Genomic DNA, 20,063 nt, shown 5'->3' with positions numbered 1-20,063 from the left:
GTACTCTTTTAGCGCTCGTTAAATTAGTTCTTATTGAAATTAACTGCCTAATTAAAGGGTATGCGGTTTCGAACGCATCACGACAAAATCTCGTTTTAACATCTCGCGTGGTTCTGTGTGATTTGAACAACTTCAAGTTACGCCTCTTTCGTCAAGTTACGCCCACTTCAAGTTACGCCCCTGTCTTGCAGTCTGTAGACAGACCCTTCTCGATTCTACTCGTATGTTCTATTAGACTTTCCATAGTAAAGAGGAGGAACGTCCTTTCTCAATAAACGCTCCTATTGGTTAGAGCCGAACACTGGCGTCATCACGCACCGTTGCCAAACATTGAGCAGAAAAGAGCCACGTTGACGAAGTCGACAGAAGTGTGCGTTATTTTTCCGCCAGGAAACTGAAAGATTGTTTTTACTTAGAAGACAACGAAGCAAGTCTCTTGACAGCAACCATGTCATCGCCGCCCAAAGAGAAAATCGAGACCAAAGCTGGACATCTTCCTGCTGGTAATGTCTCTGTGCTATTGTTTCTGCTAGTGTTGTTTTTCTGCTGGCAAGTCGAGTGGATCAATCCACCAATGGACGCCTTTTCATTTGGAAAACGTGATTTACAAAGTCCATTATTGTAGATTTTAAACATTGCATTGGATCTCTTATTTTATATTATGTATATATCTGACCAACCTAACAAAATGAAAGAAATTAATGAAAGAAAAAATATAACTTGAAGAGTTAACGTTTTGAATAGGTGATGTTGGTATAACATGTATATTTATTTATTTATATGTGTGTGAATATATATATATATTGTGTGTGTGTGTGTATAATATGGGGGTGTTTGATAATAACAGGGTTGATGCATGAGGCACAAACTTATTATATGTGTGTGTGCAGGGTGCGATTTGTGAAAAAAAACAGAGGGGGGATGTTTTGAAACATTTTAATTCATAAAAATAAATAATGAGAACATGAACTAGATTACGCCGTGTGCTAATTAGCATATTTATGACGTAAGTGCGTCTTATAGGGCTTGGGCGTCGTGACGTCATTACTTGGCGTGGCCGCCACGTTGATGGCCTCCTTTACTGCTACTCGGACTACTGCGCAGTGTTTAGACATACTCCCTCTCATCCGTGTGTCTTAATTTGATTAATTAAAAATCTATTTCAACCATGGTATACCGTTGCTGTATTGTGGGTGTAATAGCGCAACACATAATCGCCATGGGGAAAATAAAATGAGAAGGGATTAACTTTACACCGCTTTCCTGCTTTGAGGCTCGACCACAGAGACGATAACATCTAAATATTAATTTATATAGCTTAAAGCAACATTGAAAGTAAGGTACATTTCTCGGGTTACTCATCCAAAATACGGGAAATTTCAACATTCACCTTTTTTTTTGCTATCCCTCTGCTGACAGCAAAAATTCGTACTACAAAACTGCTGCATTAACTAACTTCATCTGTATATATATATATATATATATATATATATATTTGATTATTGCATATAACGAAATAAGGATCAATTAGAAAGACAGGGATGGAATTGGCAAAAAATACTTCCAACAAAAATAGAACAAAGTTATCCAGTAACTTTGTTCTAGTTTTGTTGGAAGTATTTTTTGCCAATTCCAATTTGGTTGGCGTGTCAAGAAAAATGCCTATAATAACAGAGTAAAAGTTGGTGTCGACTCTTCATTGTTTACACATATGCTCACAAGGGATGTGGAAGGCATACTTTTATGGAATTTCCCTAGTGCATGATTCAGCTGATGTGTTATGCTGCTTGCAAGCTCTTCCCAAGTAGCTATTTGTCTCTAAGAGGCAGTGTATTTTAAAGATCAACTATGTTTGATTATGTGAAACGGTGCAGATTTTTTTATCCAAATATTTGTACTTTCACAAAATGTAAATGTGTGATTTTGCATTGTTTCACTCTGTCAGCATATATGTCAGTGTGGTGTAAAGTACACAAGAAGTCAGATAACAACTTGTGTAATGTCCCTAAATGTAGGCCAAAAGGTTGCATAAGGTTGCACATTAAAATGGCCACTTGTGATTTAAGTTATTTGATGACATTGTATAATAAATGCAATTTCAGTTACCACCAGTGTCTGGAAATAAACTCTGAACTGTTTGTTTATTTGTGGCAGTGAAAGCAGGAGGCATGCGGATAGTTCAGAAGCACCAGTCTGCAAATGAAGTGCCAGACAAGAAGAATGACAAAGACGATGAAGAATATGAGACTGAGATGTAAGTATGCTGACCTTCATATTTCTAAAGTATGCATTTTTCCTTTTTTTTACTAGTGAAGCATATGGTCATTGCATTTTCAGCTATAGCTTGTCATAATCATTATTATATATATGTTTTATTATTGATTGATTTTATTTATAAGGTATATTTGAAGAGATTGTAGGCTCATAAGTCTTATAATTCTGATGATTCTCCAATAGAGAATAAAAATCAAAATACGTTTCAGTTCTTATACATCACTTCATAACTCTGTAGTATCTTTATGCTCATGTTTATACTTTTTAGTTTTGTTTACTTGCATGCTACCAACCTTTTAAAATGTTTTTAGATAAACTATTTCCAGAAATAATCAGCCTCTTATCAAGACAAACAGCATTTTATTTAAATTATTGCACGGCTCACTTTAATACTTCACTCTGATTGGTCAGTCGCTGCTTTCTGCAGGTGGATATTTTGAATAATAAAATTAAACTCTAATTGATTGTTGCTTAAATAGATATTTTCAATGTTCTCATAGAAGTTTCTTTAGTTAAAATAATGTTTGGTTTTTTTGCTTTTTCTATGAATCACTGAAACAGCAGATTATGAGCTGCTGGCATGTAAGAAAAAAGTGCTGTACTAAAACTCACAGTATATACATTTATTAAATTGCATTCTTTGTGATTTGATGATTGATGAAGACATATCTTGTTTTAAATTTTAATGCGATTAATCATGCAGCCCTACTTAAAGGGATGGTTCACTTTCAAATTAAATTTTGATACATTTTAGCTTACCTCAAGGGCATCCAAGATGTAGGTTTCTTTGTTTCTGCAGTATTTCCCATTTTGATATTTTTAGGTCAAACCGTTCTTGTCTGTGACTCAAATAATCCAGGTCTATGGTCACCACCTCAAAGAGAATGCACAGAGGAGTCCAAATTAAACAATTCCCCATCGTAAGTACACATTGATGACCTAAGACATGAAACGAGCGGTTTGTGTAAGAAAACGAACAGTATTTATATCATTTTTACCTTTTGTACACAACCACATCCAACTGATCTGAGGGCGCGAGCGCTTCCTGATGTGACATGCGCGCACGCTCTGGCTTATAGTCTGCGCAAGCGCGGAAAGTGCCGGAAGTGAACTCTCGTGCGTGTACATCACTCATTGTTTACACTTACTGTCTTTGGTTTACACAGAGATTTCGGAAGTGTTACCTTTCACTGTGAAGATCTAAACATATTTAGACGTACAGGAAATTGCAATGGAAGATGATTTCGATGTATCAACAGACAATGTTTATTTTTTTTCACAACCATATTTATTTGAACCAGAATACACTGATCAAGTATTCAGAGCGATGGAGAAAGCATCCGCTGCAGCAGCACGTCTTCAAGCCTCAGAGACAGAGATCTCTTCAAAATTGGTGGTGTTTAAGTAACAAGTGTTGTGAGATGCCAACAGAAGTGGAGAGTATATGTTGTCACGAATGGAACATAGCAATGCCACAACTACAAGACGACAAGGACATTGACAGTATCGCATCACACAACTGCCTGACTGAAGTTCCTGAGTTTTCTTCGCTGTTGAGACGCAGCGTTTTGCACTTTGTTTTTAGTTTGCCACATATAAATTGGAGGCGACGTCCAATGCCAGAGGGACCCAGTGGCACGCTGTCAATAGAGTGAGTAATGTGTTGTGTTTATTATAATCGCAACGATTATAGGGTGCATTATAAATAAATTAATTGTAATTACTGCATTATATTTCAGACAGTGCAGATTAGTGGTGTATCGTGTGGTAAACGGTAAACAATGAGTGACGTTCATGCGCGAGAGATCACTTCCGGCACTTTCCACGCTTGCGCAGACTAAGCCAGAGCACGCACACACGTCACATCAGGAAGCGCTCGCGCCCTCAGATCAGTTGGATGTGGTTGTGTACAAAAGGTAAAAATTATATAAATACTGTTTCGTTTTCTTACACAAACTGCTCGTTTCGTGTCTTAGGTCATCAATGTGTACTTACGATGAGAATTTGTTTAATTTGGACTCCTCTGTGCATTCTCTTTGAGGTGGTGACCATAGACCTGGATTATTTGAGTCACAGACAAGAACGGTTTGACCTAAAAATATCAAAATGGGAAATACTGCAGAAACAAAGAAACCTACATCTTGGATGTCCTTGGGGTAAGCTAAAACATACCAAAATTTAATTTGAAAGGGATTTTAAGGGGATAGTTCAGCCTTATGTGATAAATTCTGTCATTAAGTACTCACCCTCATGTTCTTTATGTTCAGACCAAACAGTAAACAACGTAACCACATACATATGTTGCATACATTGTTTACTTATGTGATACTTTCCAAAATGGTGCTATAGGTTGACGTGGAGGAGACAAATTGTTGAATAAAGTCATTATTTTTGTTTTCTTTGCACACAAAATGTATTGCAAAATGTATACCACTAAGGTCACATGGATTATTTTAACGATGTCCTTGCTACGTTTCTGAGCCTTGATTAGGATCCTTGCTGTCTATGGCAGGGTCAGAGAGCTCTCGGAATTCATCAAGAAATATCTTAATTTGTGTTCCAAGATGAACTAAGGTCTTACATGTTTGGAGTAATTAATGACATAATTTTCATTTTTGGGTGAACTATCACTTTAATTTCCAAGTAACACAATTCTTTATAGACTTTATCTCTATGAAAGTCTTGGTTCAGCATCGAGTCTGATGCTGAATCATTTGATCTGTGACACAGGTGTGCAATTCACATATGACTGTGGGCATATGGAGAGGTTTCTGCTAAAACTAGATATGTTTTTCTTAGCTTGGACTTTCTCTGCTCTGTGTTGGTGAAGCGGCCTACAATAAACCAGAGTATTTGATATAATGATGAAGTCACTGTTAGAGCACACTTTACATAAACACATTTCTGGCACATGACAGTCATTTTTGGTCACAAACTAAATGTAACAATCTTGGGTGTGTCAGTTAGGAAAATGTGGCAACAGCCGGATATTGCCGCATGTTCCTTTTTTCAGTGTGTTTAGCTTAAATAGGTTTCATTGAGTTTTCTACTTGTTGCTACTAGGTAGCTGTCTATCTCTTAGTTGCGCAAGTGCACAAGTGCATTGCAAAAGTTTTCCAGTCCTCAGATTTCCCTGTTTGTGTTGGTGTCATAGCTGACCTGTATATAGCACTACGGAGGTGTGTTCACAGGGATTGACTGCTGATTCTGATGGGCTTTATGGCTTTGTTTACGGTCCCCTCCACCCCAGTACCTGATGACTGATGGGTGCCCCGTTACAGCGGGTCTGCAAGTGAGCCCTTATCAGCTCACTCAGCCTGCTGTAGGAAATCCTACGTGGTGTATCATTCCTGAACAAGCTTAAAGCTGCTTTTAATATCTCTTTGGCTTTCCTTCAGAAACATGGCAGCCATTCTGGGTGGATGTTTCAGAGAAGGGGTTGAAATGCAGTTTCAGTGCCCGAGCACTGTCATGTGAATGTGATCCGTCCACCCACATTATTAGGTTTGGCATTTTCTTGCACCACTGGCAAGCAAAGAGGAAACTCACCATTTTCCTGTGTAGTCTCTTTGTGCTCAGATGGTTTTCCAAAGCTAGTTTTAGTCGCTGACAACAATGAGATTCTTTGCAAGGTTAAGGTGGGTGGTCATTATCAGTTAATTTGACCTTTTTTGCTGTTGTTGTTATAGGCTAATAGTATGTTATAGGGCAGTTATTTTGTCTGCTTAGCTGATTAATGGATGTTTCTTCATCTTTGTGTTGAACTCCCAATTTAACTGTTTTTATGATTTTTGTTTTATTTTAAATAAATCTTTTTTTTTTTCTTACTTAATCAGAGGAGCTTAATTTAAAGTTATGTAAAATAAAAACAGGAACAAATCATTACAGCAGAAATCATCTTCTATGAATGTTTTATTTTTCTAAATATTTAATATTAATATGAAAATGTCAATCTTTTTGCGTTTTTCATGTGAATGCTAAGTGAATTAATTTAATGAATGTATTATATTAACTATTTATTGCGGCTAAATTTAAAATGCTCTCATGTTTAAATCTAATTGTAATGCATTTAATCAAATTTAATATGATTTCACCCATTTTCTGTATGTATAGCGTATTCACACCGTAACAGAATTAACAAAATGACAAGGTTTTGACTTGTAGAAGTCTTCGTAGAACTCATAATTACATCTTGTAAACTTCAAATATGCTCTGGCTTGTATCTTCTGACTACTGTAGTGTCATGCAGAAGGGGCAGCAACTTAAGTAGAAAAATTCTTTAGTAACATCTCTAACTACTTAAAATGTAAAAATAAAGCTAGAATAATCTAACATAATTCTACTGAAATAATAAATCCAACTTATGTAAGTTTATTAATAAGGCATTTGCAAAAAAAAAAGATACTCGTTGTATTGTGGTTTTTCACTACTGATTACTCAATTACACAAATTCATGTTGCCGTTATTAGTGTTGCCTTAGAAACTCGTAATTCCAGATCAAAGAAAAAAAAGCGCTCAGAGCTAACGTTAATGGTAATTAAGGGCCACTAAAAAAATAAAATGATCATACCCTAAATTTAGAAGTGATATAGATAATCAAATTACATTTCCCAACCGAGGAGGCATTTTCACATCGGATCTACCAAGCAGAAATCATTGTAATATGATGATTTAGTCATCATAAAACATTTTTTATCATTATCACAGTTGTAACAGTTGTGCTGCCTAATATTTTTATGGGATAGATGAACTGAGAATAAAATGATAAATGTTTGATGAATAGAAAATTCAAAAGAACAGCATTTATTAGAATTTTTTATATTTTTTTTTTAATGTGAAAATTTATTGTTTATTTTAATTAGTTAATGGAAATATTAGCTAACTGAGCAGTAGTGTAAATATATATATATATATATAAAGCCCCTGCTAAAGCGCATCCCACTGCCTGCGTTCCTCAGCGGATGAAGCAATGGTGAAAATTGGGATGGGGTGCTGACTTTTAATAAAGCAACATAAAAAAAAAGGAAAATAAAAATTGACAGTTTGATGACAATTATTTCCACGCTAGTTTCCCTCTCTGCACTGTTTAGTGAAGTGTGCTGACACTTTTGGAATAATGGGCTCTTGTTGTGTTTCAGTTAATCTGCTTAAACTTGCCTCACTGCTATGTCGGAAGAATTTCTATATAACTATATGTTATCTCATTACCACAGAAGTTACTTTTTAAATGTTCCGGCTGTCAGTCAAACCACACATGGAGCTGCATAACTAAACCCATCCGCCCAGTGCTTTTGAGGAAAAGATCTTTTCTGCATTATCTAGATTAGATCCTAAAATCGGTCATAATTGTGAGTATTTTTGTTTGGCAACACTCGTTTCCCCTTTTTCATCATCAGTTTTTGCCAGGAATGTGAATTTCTAACTACTGCAAACTGTTTACTAAGGAACCGATACTGATGTCGTTTTACCCCAAACCTTAGTTAATTTCAGAGGGGAAGGACTTTTTAATCCGATAATAGTAATTATAGCCAGCCATTCATCAGAGCGCTATTGTGTCCGTGTCGTGCCACCTGTGTGTGGTTTTTCTAACTTCTCATCAGGCCACACAGAAAGAGTTGTAACACCTCTCATTAACAAACTCCTGCTCATGTGATTTCATGTTCATTTATTCAATATTTTGGTTCATTTGATTGTGGTTTCAGAAGCCAGTAAGAGTGTACTACTTTTTTCCGTCCACCCCTGTGTTTATACTCTGTTGATGTTGAGACTCAGTCTTGTGTGCAGCAGAGGCTAAGCATGGAGCTTTAGGTCCAGTCCAATTTTGCTTCGTTTGCACGGCTCACTCCCTTAGCTCCAGACGAGAGGTTTTTGCTGTTTCCTCCTGATTTAGCTCATCAGTAAATAAAAGCTATGCCACGTTGTTGCCATGACGACAGCAAGTTGTGAGCGTGTGTGCTGACTTGTTAATTGCAGCAATCGCTTTTGCTCCTGAAGCTGAGTTTGCTTTAATGTACCAGCTCACTCTCTTCCTTCACACAGTCTCTATCACTCTCTCCAGGGGGTCTTCCCTCATCTCATAGACACCGATCAGAAAGATTTTTTTCTTTTTTTTAAATCTATTATGCTCATCGAAGTTGCATTTATTTGAATAAAAATACAGATAAAAACAGTGATATCATGAAATATTACAATTTAAAATAATGGTTTACTATTTTAATATACTTTAAAACATTATTTATTCCTGTGATCCAAAGCTGAGTTTTCAGCATCCTTCCTTACCCAGTCCTCAGTAGGGCTGTCAATTTTTTTTTCGAATTTCTTATCAGTGGCACACAAGGTTTTTTTTTAATGTTAAGAACATTTTAATGTTTTTGTTAGTCTGTCCAGTTGAAGCCACTTGCTGTGCTGTTAATTACAAATATTGCAGGAAAAGAGAACCTCAGTGACGAGAAACTGAAAATTGAAACCAAGCCGTTCACACAGAATGCATATTTTCTAGAGGGACACCTATCAACGTTGCACTCAACGTCTCGCACAAAAGAGCCACATGTTTAGAGAGCCATTTAAAATTGATGCAATTTAGCTTCTCTATACTCTATACTCGATAGCATTTCTTATATCCTGATTTATTGTCAATTTTGGAAACAGTTGTATTTTTTGGAACCTGTGATACTTTTTTCAGTATTCTAGGAATAAAAAGTAAAAAAAAAAAAAAAAATGTTTTGTATTAATATACACTACCGTTCAAATGTTAGTGGTGGGATTTGTTTTTTTGTTTTGTTTTGGGGGTTTTTGCAGCAAAGATGTGTTAAAAGATGGTGGTAAAGACTTTTTTTTTTATTATTCTAATTTGAATAAATGTTCTATTTAACTATTTATTCATCAAAGAATCCTGACAGAAGTATCACAGCTTTCAAAAAAATATTAACCATCAAAAAAAATTTATCCAACATTAATAAATCAGAATGATTCATGATTTTCATGTGGAAAATTCAGCTTTGCATCACATGGATAAATTAGATTTTACAGTATATTAAAATGGAAAACTTATGTTAAATTGTAATATTATTTGACAATATTACAGGTTTTTTTTTCTATTTTTGATCAAATAAATGTATCATCGATGAGCAGAAGAAAAAACACACACATTGAAAATCTTACTAATCCTGAACTTTTGAACGTGTGTCCAGTCTTCAGTGTCACATGATCCTTCAGAAATCATCAATAATAATTGGTAACTGATGACCAAAACGGCATATCAGATCAGAATGAATTGTGAAGTATCACATGACACTGCTGACTTCTGTATAAATTGTAGACTGCATCTTCTGCACAAGAAAATTCAGCCTTGGTTTTCACTTACATTTCATTCCAGGAGAGGTTATGTTTAAAGGGTTAGTTCATCGAAAAATCTAAATTATGTCATGAATAACACCCTCATGTCATTCCAAACCTGTAAGACCTCCGATTATCTCCGGAACACAGTTTAAGATATTTTAGATTTAGTCCGAGAGCTCTGTCCCTCCATTGAAACTGTGTGCACGGTATACTGTCCGTGTTCTGAAAGGTAAGAAAAACATCAGAGTAGTCCATGTGACATCAGAGGGTCAGTTAGAATTTTTTCTTGAAGCATCGAAAATACGTTTTGGTCCAAAAATAGCAAAAACTACGACTTTATTCAGCATTGTCTTCTCTTCCGTGTCTGTTGTGAGAGAGAGTTCAAAACAAAGCAGTTTGTGATATCCGGTTCGATAACGAATCATTCGATGTAACCGGATCTTTTTGAACTAGTGCACCAAATCGAACTGAATTGTTTGAAACAGTTCGCGTCTCCAATACGCATTAATCCACAAATGACTTAAGCTGTTAACTTTTTTTAATGTGGCTGACACTTCCTCTGAGTTCAAACAAACCAATATCCCGGAGTAATTCATTTACTCAAACAGTACACTGACTGAACTACTGTGTAGAGAGAACTGAAGATGAACACGAGCCGAGCCAGATAACGAACAAAAGATTGACTCGTTCACAAGTCAAGAACCGTTTCTGTCAGACGCGTTCGATTCGAGAACCGAGGAGCTGATGATGATGATTCATCAGAGAGAACTGAAGATGAACACCAAGCCGAGTCCAATTTTGAGCTCACAAAAAACGTATATTCGAATATTTGTTTATTTAAATTAAGTTTAATGAGACAGACGTTATTTTTCAGCAACATTTATTGTTTCCGTCATTTTGAACAAGCTTACACACAATAAGCTTGAACATTACACATCGTGTTTTGTAGCTGAAAACCTTTAACAATGTGTGCAAACAAACAAAAGTACAGATTAAAAGCAAAAAAAAGTGAACAAAGAAAAAACGTAAAGCAGCCTGTAAGCAATTAGGCTATTGCAGAACGTAGCCTACACTTTACTTTGAAACTTTGAAATTGTCAGAAAATCTTTTTTGCTTTTTTTTTTCTATTGTTTTACATGTTCTTGTTAAGAAACACGAAGTCGGTTCCTTAGTCTGTTAACAATAAGGCCGGCCGTGGAGAAAACGCGCTCTGATGGCACAGACGTTGGCGGGATACACAAATAGCGGTGTGCTAAGCGAATAAGTTTTGTGAAGCGCTTCGTGTTTTTGTTTCACCACTGAATGGGATCCTCATCTGGTGGAATACATGGCTCCAGCAAGAACTGTTCCCACTCGTCTCGGCTGGACTCTCTGTAATCATCGCTGAAGAACTGGCTCAGCTTTTTCCGACGAGTGGGCATTGCATCCTCTTCATTGTTGGTGACAGCGGCTGCATCCGCACCACTCGCATCAAGGAAAATGTTCTGATAATGTTAAAGAAATGTTTTTTTTTTCTTACTTCTCTCATGTTTTCATCGAGAAACCTGACATGTTTGTGCCGAGGGTCTAGGGCGGATGCGAGAAGAGGAGTTTTCACTGCATTCTCAGAAGTTAGCTGTGTTTATTCATTGCTTGAGAGATGCCACAACTATGTTCTTGAATTCGGTCACTTTCTGTGATTCTCCACGACATATTTGAAGTACTGTAGAAGACCGCAGTTCTTAGAGGCTGTTCATGTAGGCGCGCGGTATGCGCGCTCATAATGGAAGCACTGCGACGCGCCCGTTTTTTCCAGGCGCGTCCGCACCGCATCGAGTTAAAAACATCTCAACTTTTCAGAATGCCACAAGCGCACCGCGGGTCATGTGACAAGAACCAACCAATCAGCTTCATCCTTTCCCGTAACAACGTTGAAAGCTCAGCCAAGATGAAGAAGTGAAGTGACATTCAGCCAAGTATGGTGACCCATACTCAGAATTTGTGCTCTGCATTTAACCCATCCGAAGTGCACACACACAGAGCAGTGAACACACACACACACTGTGAGCACACACCCAGTGCAGTGGGCAGCCATTTATGCTGCGGCGCCCGGGGAGCAGTTGGGGGTTCGATGCCTTGCTCAAGGGCACCTAAGTCGTGGTATTGAAGGTGGAGAAAGAACTGTACATGCACTCCCCCCACCCACAATTCCTGCCGGCCCGGGACTCGAACTCACAACCTTTCGATTGGGAGTCCGACTCTCTAACCATTAGGCCACGACTTCCCTGATCATAGCTGTATATTGATTGCTATTTTGAAATAAATTTAGTAGAAGAGCTACTGAAAATGATTTTTTTTTTTTTTTTGTGCTGCAAATCCATTTATCCTTTGCTGAAATTTCCGCGTATTCATGGAGAGAGCTCGTCATTGTTGCTTAGCAACAGCAGACGCCTCAGGAGCGCTTCTGCCCGAGCGCTTTGGAGAAGGAGAAAGCAGTGCGCCTAGCGTTTTCCACGCGTTTTTAGGCGCGATATGTGAACGGCCCCTTATTCATTAATTAATTATTTTTTGCTTGCATACATCTTCAAATATGCCGTGGAGAATCAGAGAAAGTGTCCAAATTAGGTTTTGTGAACTTTTTTTTTTTTTTTTCTTTTTGCGAAATTCGAATATCATTTTTATTTATCGAATAATTAGAGCAGAACAAATATTCGAATGTTCGACTATCCGTGCACACCCCTAGAACTAACCCTTTAAGTGAATATTTTTGTTTGAGATTTAACATTTCAGTTATTGACCTTCATATTAACCTTGTAATCTATTTCAGTTTGTGTTTTTCCTTCAATGATTTCACCTAAATTAGACACTTTTTAGGAGTTAAAAAAGTCTCTGGCCTGGTTTAAACCCAAACACACTGCTGCCACCCTCAGGTGAGGAATCTCATTGCTAAGAAAGGAAATGGGTCAACTCTGTCCCTGATTAACATTTTATGTATGATAACCCTTAATCTGTACACAAAGAAAGTTCAAGTATTGGGGTTAATAATTATATCACAAAACTATACCTTTTTGAATGACCTCCAAAAGAGAAACAGATCAGTATTTTATCAGTTATGTTCTCATCTTTTACCATTTAGCGAATTCCAAACAAGCTATAACAGTTTAGAAGTATAATCCTGCTTGTTTTTTTTAAATTCGTTCACAGTATGCTTTCAATAACTTGGCTTTTGATCCCAAAATCTCACATTTCTTAAAACATGGCTTTATTAAAGATTTTTGCCCTTAGAAAAAGAAGTGTCCGCTTAATCTGGGATTATACAGCCGTCTCTTTTAAAAGATAGGAATCTGAGATTATCCCTTTGGCAAGTCTCCCGATCTCTCCCTTCACTGTCTTGAGCTATCTTTGGAGTTTCCTTGGCTTCTCTGTGAGATGAAAGCCAGAAACTTCTGACATATACTGGATTTCGCAGCATTAGAGATGAATCCCTTTCTCACAATGCTCCCTCATTTATGTTCAGTCTCAAGTATGTTGAGACATCAGGATTGTCTCACGCTGTGATAACAATTTAATCATCTCCTTTTATAGCTCTGTTTCCTGCAGTGTGCGAGTGGTGTTGTAATGTACTACAGACGCTGTAGTATTTGACCGGGGCTACTGGAATCTGCCACATTTCAAACTTTCTCTTTGACATTATAATTCTATTTCCAATAGACCATTTTTCACGTCAAGGTCAATTATCACTCTTGACCTTCTCTTCTGACTTCGTGCTCTAAGGGAAACGGTTGGCTTTGGAAAATGAATGAGAGTCATTTCCGAGGCTGACGGCTTGCACAAGCCTGGGGCCATGTTTCTGCTCTGTGCTCCGATGGTGGTGGTAAATTCCCTGTCCCTCTGGGATTTTTATAGGCCATTTTGTACCTTACCCACTGCTTGGAGCACCAGTCAGAGCCATTGGTTTTGAGTCAGAGCCATCCGTTTGCTCCCCCTAGTTTCCACATGTGCATGCAGGCCTTGAGAACTGATCAAGACGTAAAGAAATAGTTTACAAATTTTATCGGAGCTCATATCTTTGTGGTTAGTGAGACGACATATAGCTCAACTGCACTCACGGCGACCCGGGTTCAAATCTCCTTTGCCAATCCTGCTCTCTTCTCTCCTCCCAGTACTTTCCTGTCAGCCCTCCACTGTCCTCTCACAATAAAGGCATAAAAAGCCCATAAATATATTTTTTGTCATAATTTACTCACCATCAGAACTGGGAAGTAACTGATTACATGCAATCTGCATTGCATAAACAGATTCCAAAAATTAAGTACTTGTAATTAGATTACGGTAAATTACATTATAAAATGCTCACAGACTAGTTACCTTTTTTTATATAACACTATAGCAATAAATTATTCAAAATGTATTATTTCTCCCTAATTCTTTTCCATTTTTTTTTTTATATATATTTTGCATTTTATTATCAATATGGTGAAGTATTATCCTATTTAAATCAATGTGATAAACAAGTTAGGTTAAAAGTAATCAAAAATTTGTCTTATTATATTACCTTAAATATGTAATGGATTAGTTAATAACTACAATTTCTGTAATTTAGAATCAGTGAGTATTGTTTATTGTATGTTTAATTCAACAGTGGATTCGGTGGACATTTCCAAAAAATATTTTATAATGCTATAATATTATATTATTTCACTTGATTTAATTTTATATTTTTATTTTAATAATAATAAACAAAAAATTTTGTATAGCTCAAAGCGCTTTACAAAAACAATACACTGTATAAAATAATTCAACAAGCAAAAATGTGAAAAGAAATACAATCAAAACAATGAAAATTAAAAATATAATAATACAAATGTTTAATTAAAAGCTACCCTAAAAAATTTTTTAAGTTTTAGAAATTTTCATTTTTAGTATCAAAATGCAATTAATTTTCAGTGGACATCATCAGTTCCATGCAGCCTATTTGTTAATGTTAACCAATGTACAAATAGCTATTTAGGCAGTAACTTGTGTATTGTCTTGTTTTACTCATCTGTGATATTGTATTCCATGTTAGGCTACAATTAGAAGAAGAATTATCAGATTAATCCCACTGTAATTGGTGGCCTGGTGAATGCCGATCACACATGCAGAATGTGATATTTCCATCAGGGCTGTAGCTAATTTGCTGCATTAGCATTCCATCCATGCATCCGATTAGATGCGTTTCCGGACGGAGAAGACGCTTCTTTCCAGCGGTTATACGGAGTAGAGGGCATCTGCTGACAGCCACGTCAGGTTTCGATTGAGCTCCCGCGCACATAATGATGCTTCCTGTTGACCTTCAGCTAATCAGCACAGGCCTCACACTTTGATTTCATACAGCCGACAATCTGCTGTCAGCTCGGCGTTGATAAAATAATAAAATATGTGATTGCTGATGAGTAGCCCTGATGATTTGTCACAAAGCCTTGCTATATCTTTTGGGCTTTGTGATATAGCTACTACAATACAATGCATTTTCAATATGATCTGTGGAGTATTTTGAGCTGAAACTTCACGGACACATTCTGGGGACACCAGAGACTTATATTACATGTTGTATAAAAGGGCATAATATATCTCCTTTAAATGTTTGGAAACCTCCTCATCTCATTTCACTCATCTTACCAGCAAACACAAACTTTGGCCTTCGCCGTCTGAATTAATTCAGTTTAAAGCTGTTTCTAGCCTAGACACAAGGCAGCACTATTGAGTCAAAACTGGTTGGAATCCACATAAGAGTTTTTTTCCACCCTCTAAAATATGAGCGGTGTTATTCATTACCAGAATACAGAGTTGTTTGTGTTCTCCTTCACATATTCCCTGTGGAAAAATTAATGATGCTAAAAAAATCAGAGACTGATTAATATACAAGCTTATTTACTATCAGTTGCTATTTGACATGAGACTGTTTTGCTTCATAAACTCTGTCATCTGTTTTGCTTATACTTCATTAACTAGCACATATATTTAAACGTTTTAGTTTTAAATCTATTGCTTTCTGATTGTAACTGTGGCTTTCTTATTTTCCTCAATCTCTAGCCCACCGAAAATAACTGTTGTGGTCTCGGGAGTTGTCACTAAGGTAGGTACACATGTCCATTGATTACATGACATCTAAATCAAAGGCCAAGTTATCTCTGGTCCGACATTTTGTGTTTTGTTGGTCTCTACCAGTTTACTGGCTTCATCCAGAGCAACTGAGAGCAATCTTCGGAACACAAATAAAGATATTTTTGATGAAATCTGATAGACAGCAAAATAACTACCACATTCAAGCACAGAAAGGTAGTAAGGACATAGTGAAAATAGTCCATCTGACAAGAAATTGTTGAATAAAGGTGTTTTTTTTTTTCTTCGCTTACAGACTATTCTCAGATATATTTGTACCTTTTTTACAAAAGAGCTGGTCTCATAGAGTCCAGTCTGTTCATTTCCAGCCCGAGCTGACCTTAATCCGGTCGGCCGCCATGGGACTGGCCGCGTCTCAGGATTTACAGTGTTTGATGGAGGCTGTGATTTAATGGATCCATCTGTGCTTACAAGGATGAGAGTGCAGCATTATTGCTATATTATTATAATTATAATATAAACATGTCAGGTGTATAAGAGAACATTGTGTTTGATTACGCATGTCACAGTGTGTGACCCTAGATGCACATGGAGCTCTTCTACTGAGACAGTGGGCTCATTTTACTTTGAAGTGATCAAAATAGAGCTCAAGAGACACTTTCTGCAATATTTCCTCTCTAAATGCTCACATCTAAGGCTGTTTTTGTCCTCTGGCAAGCTGGTAAACAGACAGAAAATACCATGCTTGTTTCAGTCTTGGACTGTCCTCCCTGTAATCTACTTCAAAAGCTTCACACATTTGCTCTGAAAGACTCTCATACAGATTAAAGTGATGCTGAAGAATGTCTGCGGCTGCTGCTTCCTCGCCACAGGAGTTTTATCTTCACTGGGCATCCAGCTGCTGCACGTCAGATGCTTCTGTGTGCCACTTTTCTTTTCATGTTAATAGACATGAAACTAAGGCAAAGAGGTCTAGCATCTCTTAAAAAGTAGTTGTTGCTATATCACATTCGAGTGGTGGATATCATTTTAAGCAACAGCATATTTGTGATTGTGGTATTCCTTAGAAACATAAGTAATGTTATATATATATATATATATATATATATATATATATATATATATATATATATATATATATATATATATATATATATATATATATATATATATATATATATATATATATATATATATATATATATATATATATATTCTTACAAGAAGAGAAATATTTTTAGTTGTTAAAATTACACATTTTAATGTAATTGTGTTAATTTTCATTAAGTTCCTTGATCAGTTTTTAAAACCTGGCTATTATTGAGGAAATCAGGAGTCAGACACAATATGGCCAGCAAGTTTTTTCTCATTGAAACGAACTTAAAAAAAAAGAAAAAAGATTCCACTCTGAACTGCTCACATTCTCAGGTCTGGAACACAATTATTATTTATATGCTAATACATGTTTAATCATATTTTGAATTAGTTTTACATTTTATTTTATTTTTTAGGTTTTCGTAATTTTGTGCTAATGTCATTTTTCTTTTTATTACTATAAAAAAACCATTTTTTGAAAAACTCTGCAGAGCACTCTTCGAACACCCTTCAGCCAGTCAGATTAGAGGACCATGAGTTTTGTACAATTGTTTGTGTGATTTACTGCAAACAAAGCATTTGCCAGGTCACCATTATAATTATGTGTGTTTCTTCTGGTTGTCCTTTTCAGGGGGATAAAGACTTCACCCCTGCTGCTGCCCAGGTGGCCCATCAGAAACCTGTGCCTGCGGTACAGAAGCTGCCCTCGGCCCACCACATCAACCAGCCCATCCACCAGCCCCGGAAGTGAGCCTTACACAACTCTAGACCACCCCGGCCCCCCACACAGGGCCAGGACCACACCACCCCAAACACCTGCTCAGGTTGCCAGGGATCTCTTGCCATCAAGCATTCCGTACGCCCCCTCCCCCTTCCGTCTGTGCCTGCAAGTGTCCGGTTTCCAACAGTATCATGACACGCGTTCCTTTTCCTGTTTCTTAGCTGTAGATCATTGCAACACTAAAATTGAAAGCTCCATTGCAAATCACTAATCAGAAACGTGTTAATTATGTGAGTCCACTTCATGAGGGATGCTTGGAGCGGTTTTATTTAGTTTTAATTTTGTCTTACATAAATAGTTCCAGAGAGATGTAAATTGTATGAATCTTTTTTTTTTCTTCTTCTTCTTTTGAAGTCGGTGAATGTTGTATATTAGGCATTAGGTACTAGGTGTGGGTATCTGAATAAAGAGGTAATATAAAACCACACACGCTTTTTGCTCTTGAAAACACAATCATAAGATAGTTGCAATGCCTGATGGAAATATCACTGCTTTCACAAACAAATAGTAACATGTAAGGCTGAAATCATTTACAAAACTCTAATAGGGAATCTGTGTGCCTTGGGTTAAATACATTTCAGAAATTTTTGGAGAATAAATTAATTTAGTTTAAAAAAGGAATTTCAATGTTTGCTTAAAAAAGAAATCATTCTAGAATTACCATATGACTGCTGTGTGTGTGTTTGATGAATCCAAGATAATAAAAAAATTTACAAAATGAAGGTTTAAAATTATCTTCGAAATTGAGCCATTTTGAGCTGTTCATGACGGCAATCTGAGCTGAATTGTAGAATTTACGGAGAGTAAAAGTAGAGGAAGTTCAATACTCGCATTGCATGTGCTGAAATAAATAAAAAATGAAACCATTTCCATGTGTGTTTTTCGTCCTATTAAATATTATTAATGATGTTAGTAAGAATATGCACTCAGATCAGTAGGAAAAGTTCATGTGTAATCCCACGGCATACTTTTCATGCTCTATGAACTAGTAAAGAGTGGCAAAGCCCGTCAGCCCATACGGTGCTGAGCCACCAAACCTAATGCCCCGTTCTCTCCCTCCATTTCATTATCTCATGTTCTCCAGCCCTCCGTTCACTTTGTGTTCCTCTCAGGTGTTGATAAGAGCCAGCAGCTGCCACAAACTTCAGGTTGTTCCCACAGCATGTTCTGGGCCCAAAGCAGCAAGACTTCAGCATACGTGCCATTAGCAGACCAGCTGGCCAAACCTGCTGATCCCACTCGGACAAGGTGAAACTCAAAGGCATGAGTGGCAGCTAAACCCTTACGAAATGTTATGGTACAGGTCAAGGTTTTTACTTTTCCACAGCATGGTATCTGGAAACGAAGCACTTGTTTTGAAGCCTGTTCAGAGTGGCCCAAACCATGGGGTCTATGTGACATTCAGGCCTTCTCAGTGTATTTGTCTTTGATAGGCTATCAGTGCTACCACAGATCCCACATCAGTGCTTTGGTTCTCCAGCAGAGGGCACTTCATTGTTTTTCATACAGTGTTGTCTTGAGGCAAGTGCTGACCCTGCAGGATTGATAAGTCCCTTGTGTGGTGACCTCAATAGCTTAATAAGGTGTGCGCTTTCTCCTTTACTCCTGCTTAAAGTTCAACAAATGGAGTCACACATTGGATTTATAAAGTCGTTTTTATTCAAAAGATACAATGAGATCCTTCTTTCAAGCATTGATGGTCATTACTTTTGGGTTACAACCTAGAGTAGTGTAACCAGTGTTATTTTAAGATAACCTTTGTGAAGTCAGCTGTGTGGTGTGTGTTTTGTGTAGTCCGAGGCACAGTGGTGCTGTTGAGATGATGGGACGCTCAGTGAGAGGATATTTCAAACAGATAACACTACACAATGTTTAATTAAACATTGTCATTTTCTGCATACAGAAGCATTCTTACCTGAGATTTGTTGTGATATGTTTGAATTTGGATGAACTGTTTCCAAATCTAAAAAAAATCATACAGGAGAGTGGGGTAAGCTTTGCCACTTTTTACTTAAGATACCTCCTGCAAAAAGAAATTGGGAAATAAATATATATATATATTTGCCCCCTATGTGTTTATAATAGGGCCCTATGTTAGATCGAATCATTGGGAAATAATTTACATAAATTAACAAATGAGGGAGGAAAATATTTACTAATGTACAGTACAGTACCCTCCTTCTTAAAGTTTTACTTTGCTGCCCGTCATTTGCATTTTCATATACCAAGATATCTAGCATAAGGTTAAATATTAAGAGTTTTTAATAATAATTTTCAGTATATTATTAGTAACAATATTTCCTATATTTGAAGGCAAAGTTCATTTTCAATATTAGGGGAACCACTGGTTCCACAGCTTGTTTTTGGAAAATGGTTTAATAATTCATGGCTAATGTTTTTTGCTAAATAATATTTTTTTACACAAGTAATTCACCTATATACAAGACTGTTACAAAATTGTAATGTTTTTAAAGAATTCTCTTATGCTCAA

At 36.8% G+C, this 20,063-nt stretch overlaps 1 protein-coding gene across 1 annotated transcript; it reads left to right on the top strand.

Annotated features, from left to right (window-relative positions):
* The first annotated feature begins 286 nt into the window (after window positions 1-286).
* On the top strand, window positions 287-18,237 carry dap (death-associated protein). The gene is made up of 4 exons (XM_059524708.1): window positions 287-503; window positions 2,155-2,254; window positions 15,667-15,709; window positions 17,423-18,237. Exons 1-4 carry the CDS (start codon window positions 449-451, stop codon window positions 17,540-17,542), a joined length of 318 nt encoding a protein of 105 aa, XP_059380691.1. The 5' UTR covers window positions 287-448; the 3' UTR covers window positions 17,543-18,237.
* The last annotated feature ends 1,826 nt before the right edge of the window (window positions 18,238-20,063 follow it).

This window comes from Carassius carassius, chromosome 35 (assembly GCF_963082965.1).
Source record: "Carassius carassius chromosome 35, fCarCar2.1, whole genome shotgun sequence".
NCBI lineage: Eukaryota > Metazoa > Chordata > Actinopteri > Cypriniformes > Cyprinidae > Carassius > Carassius carassius.
This window is presented reverse-complemented; position numbering and strand designations above follow the sequence as displayed.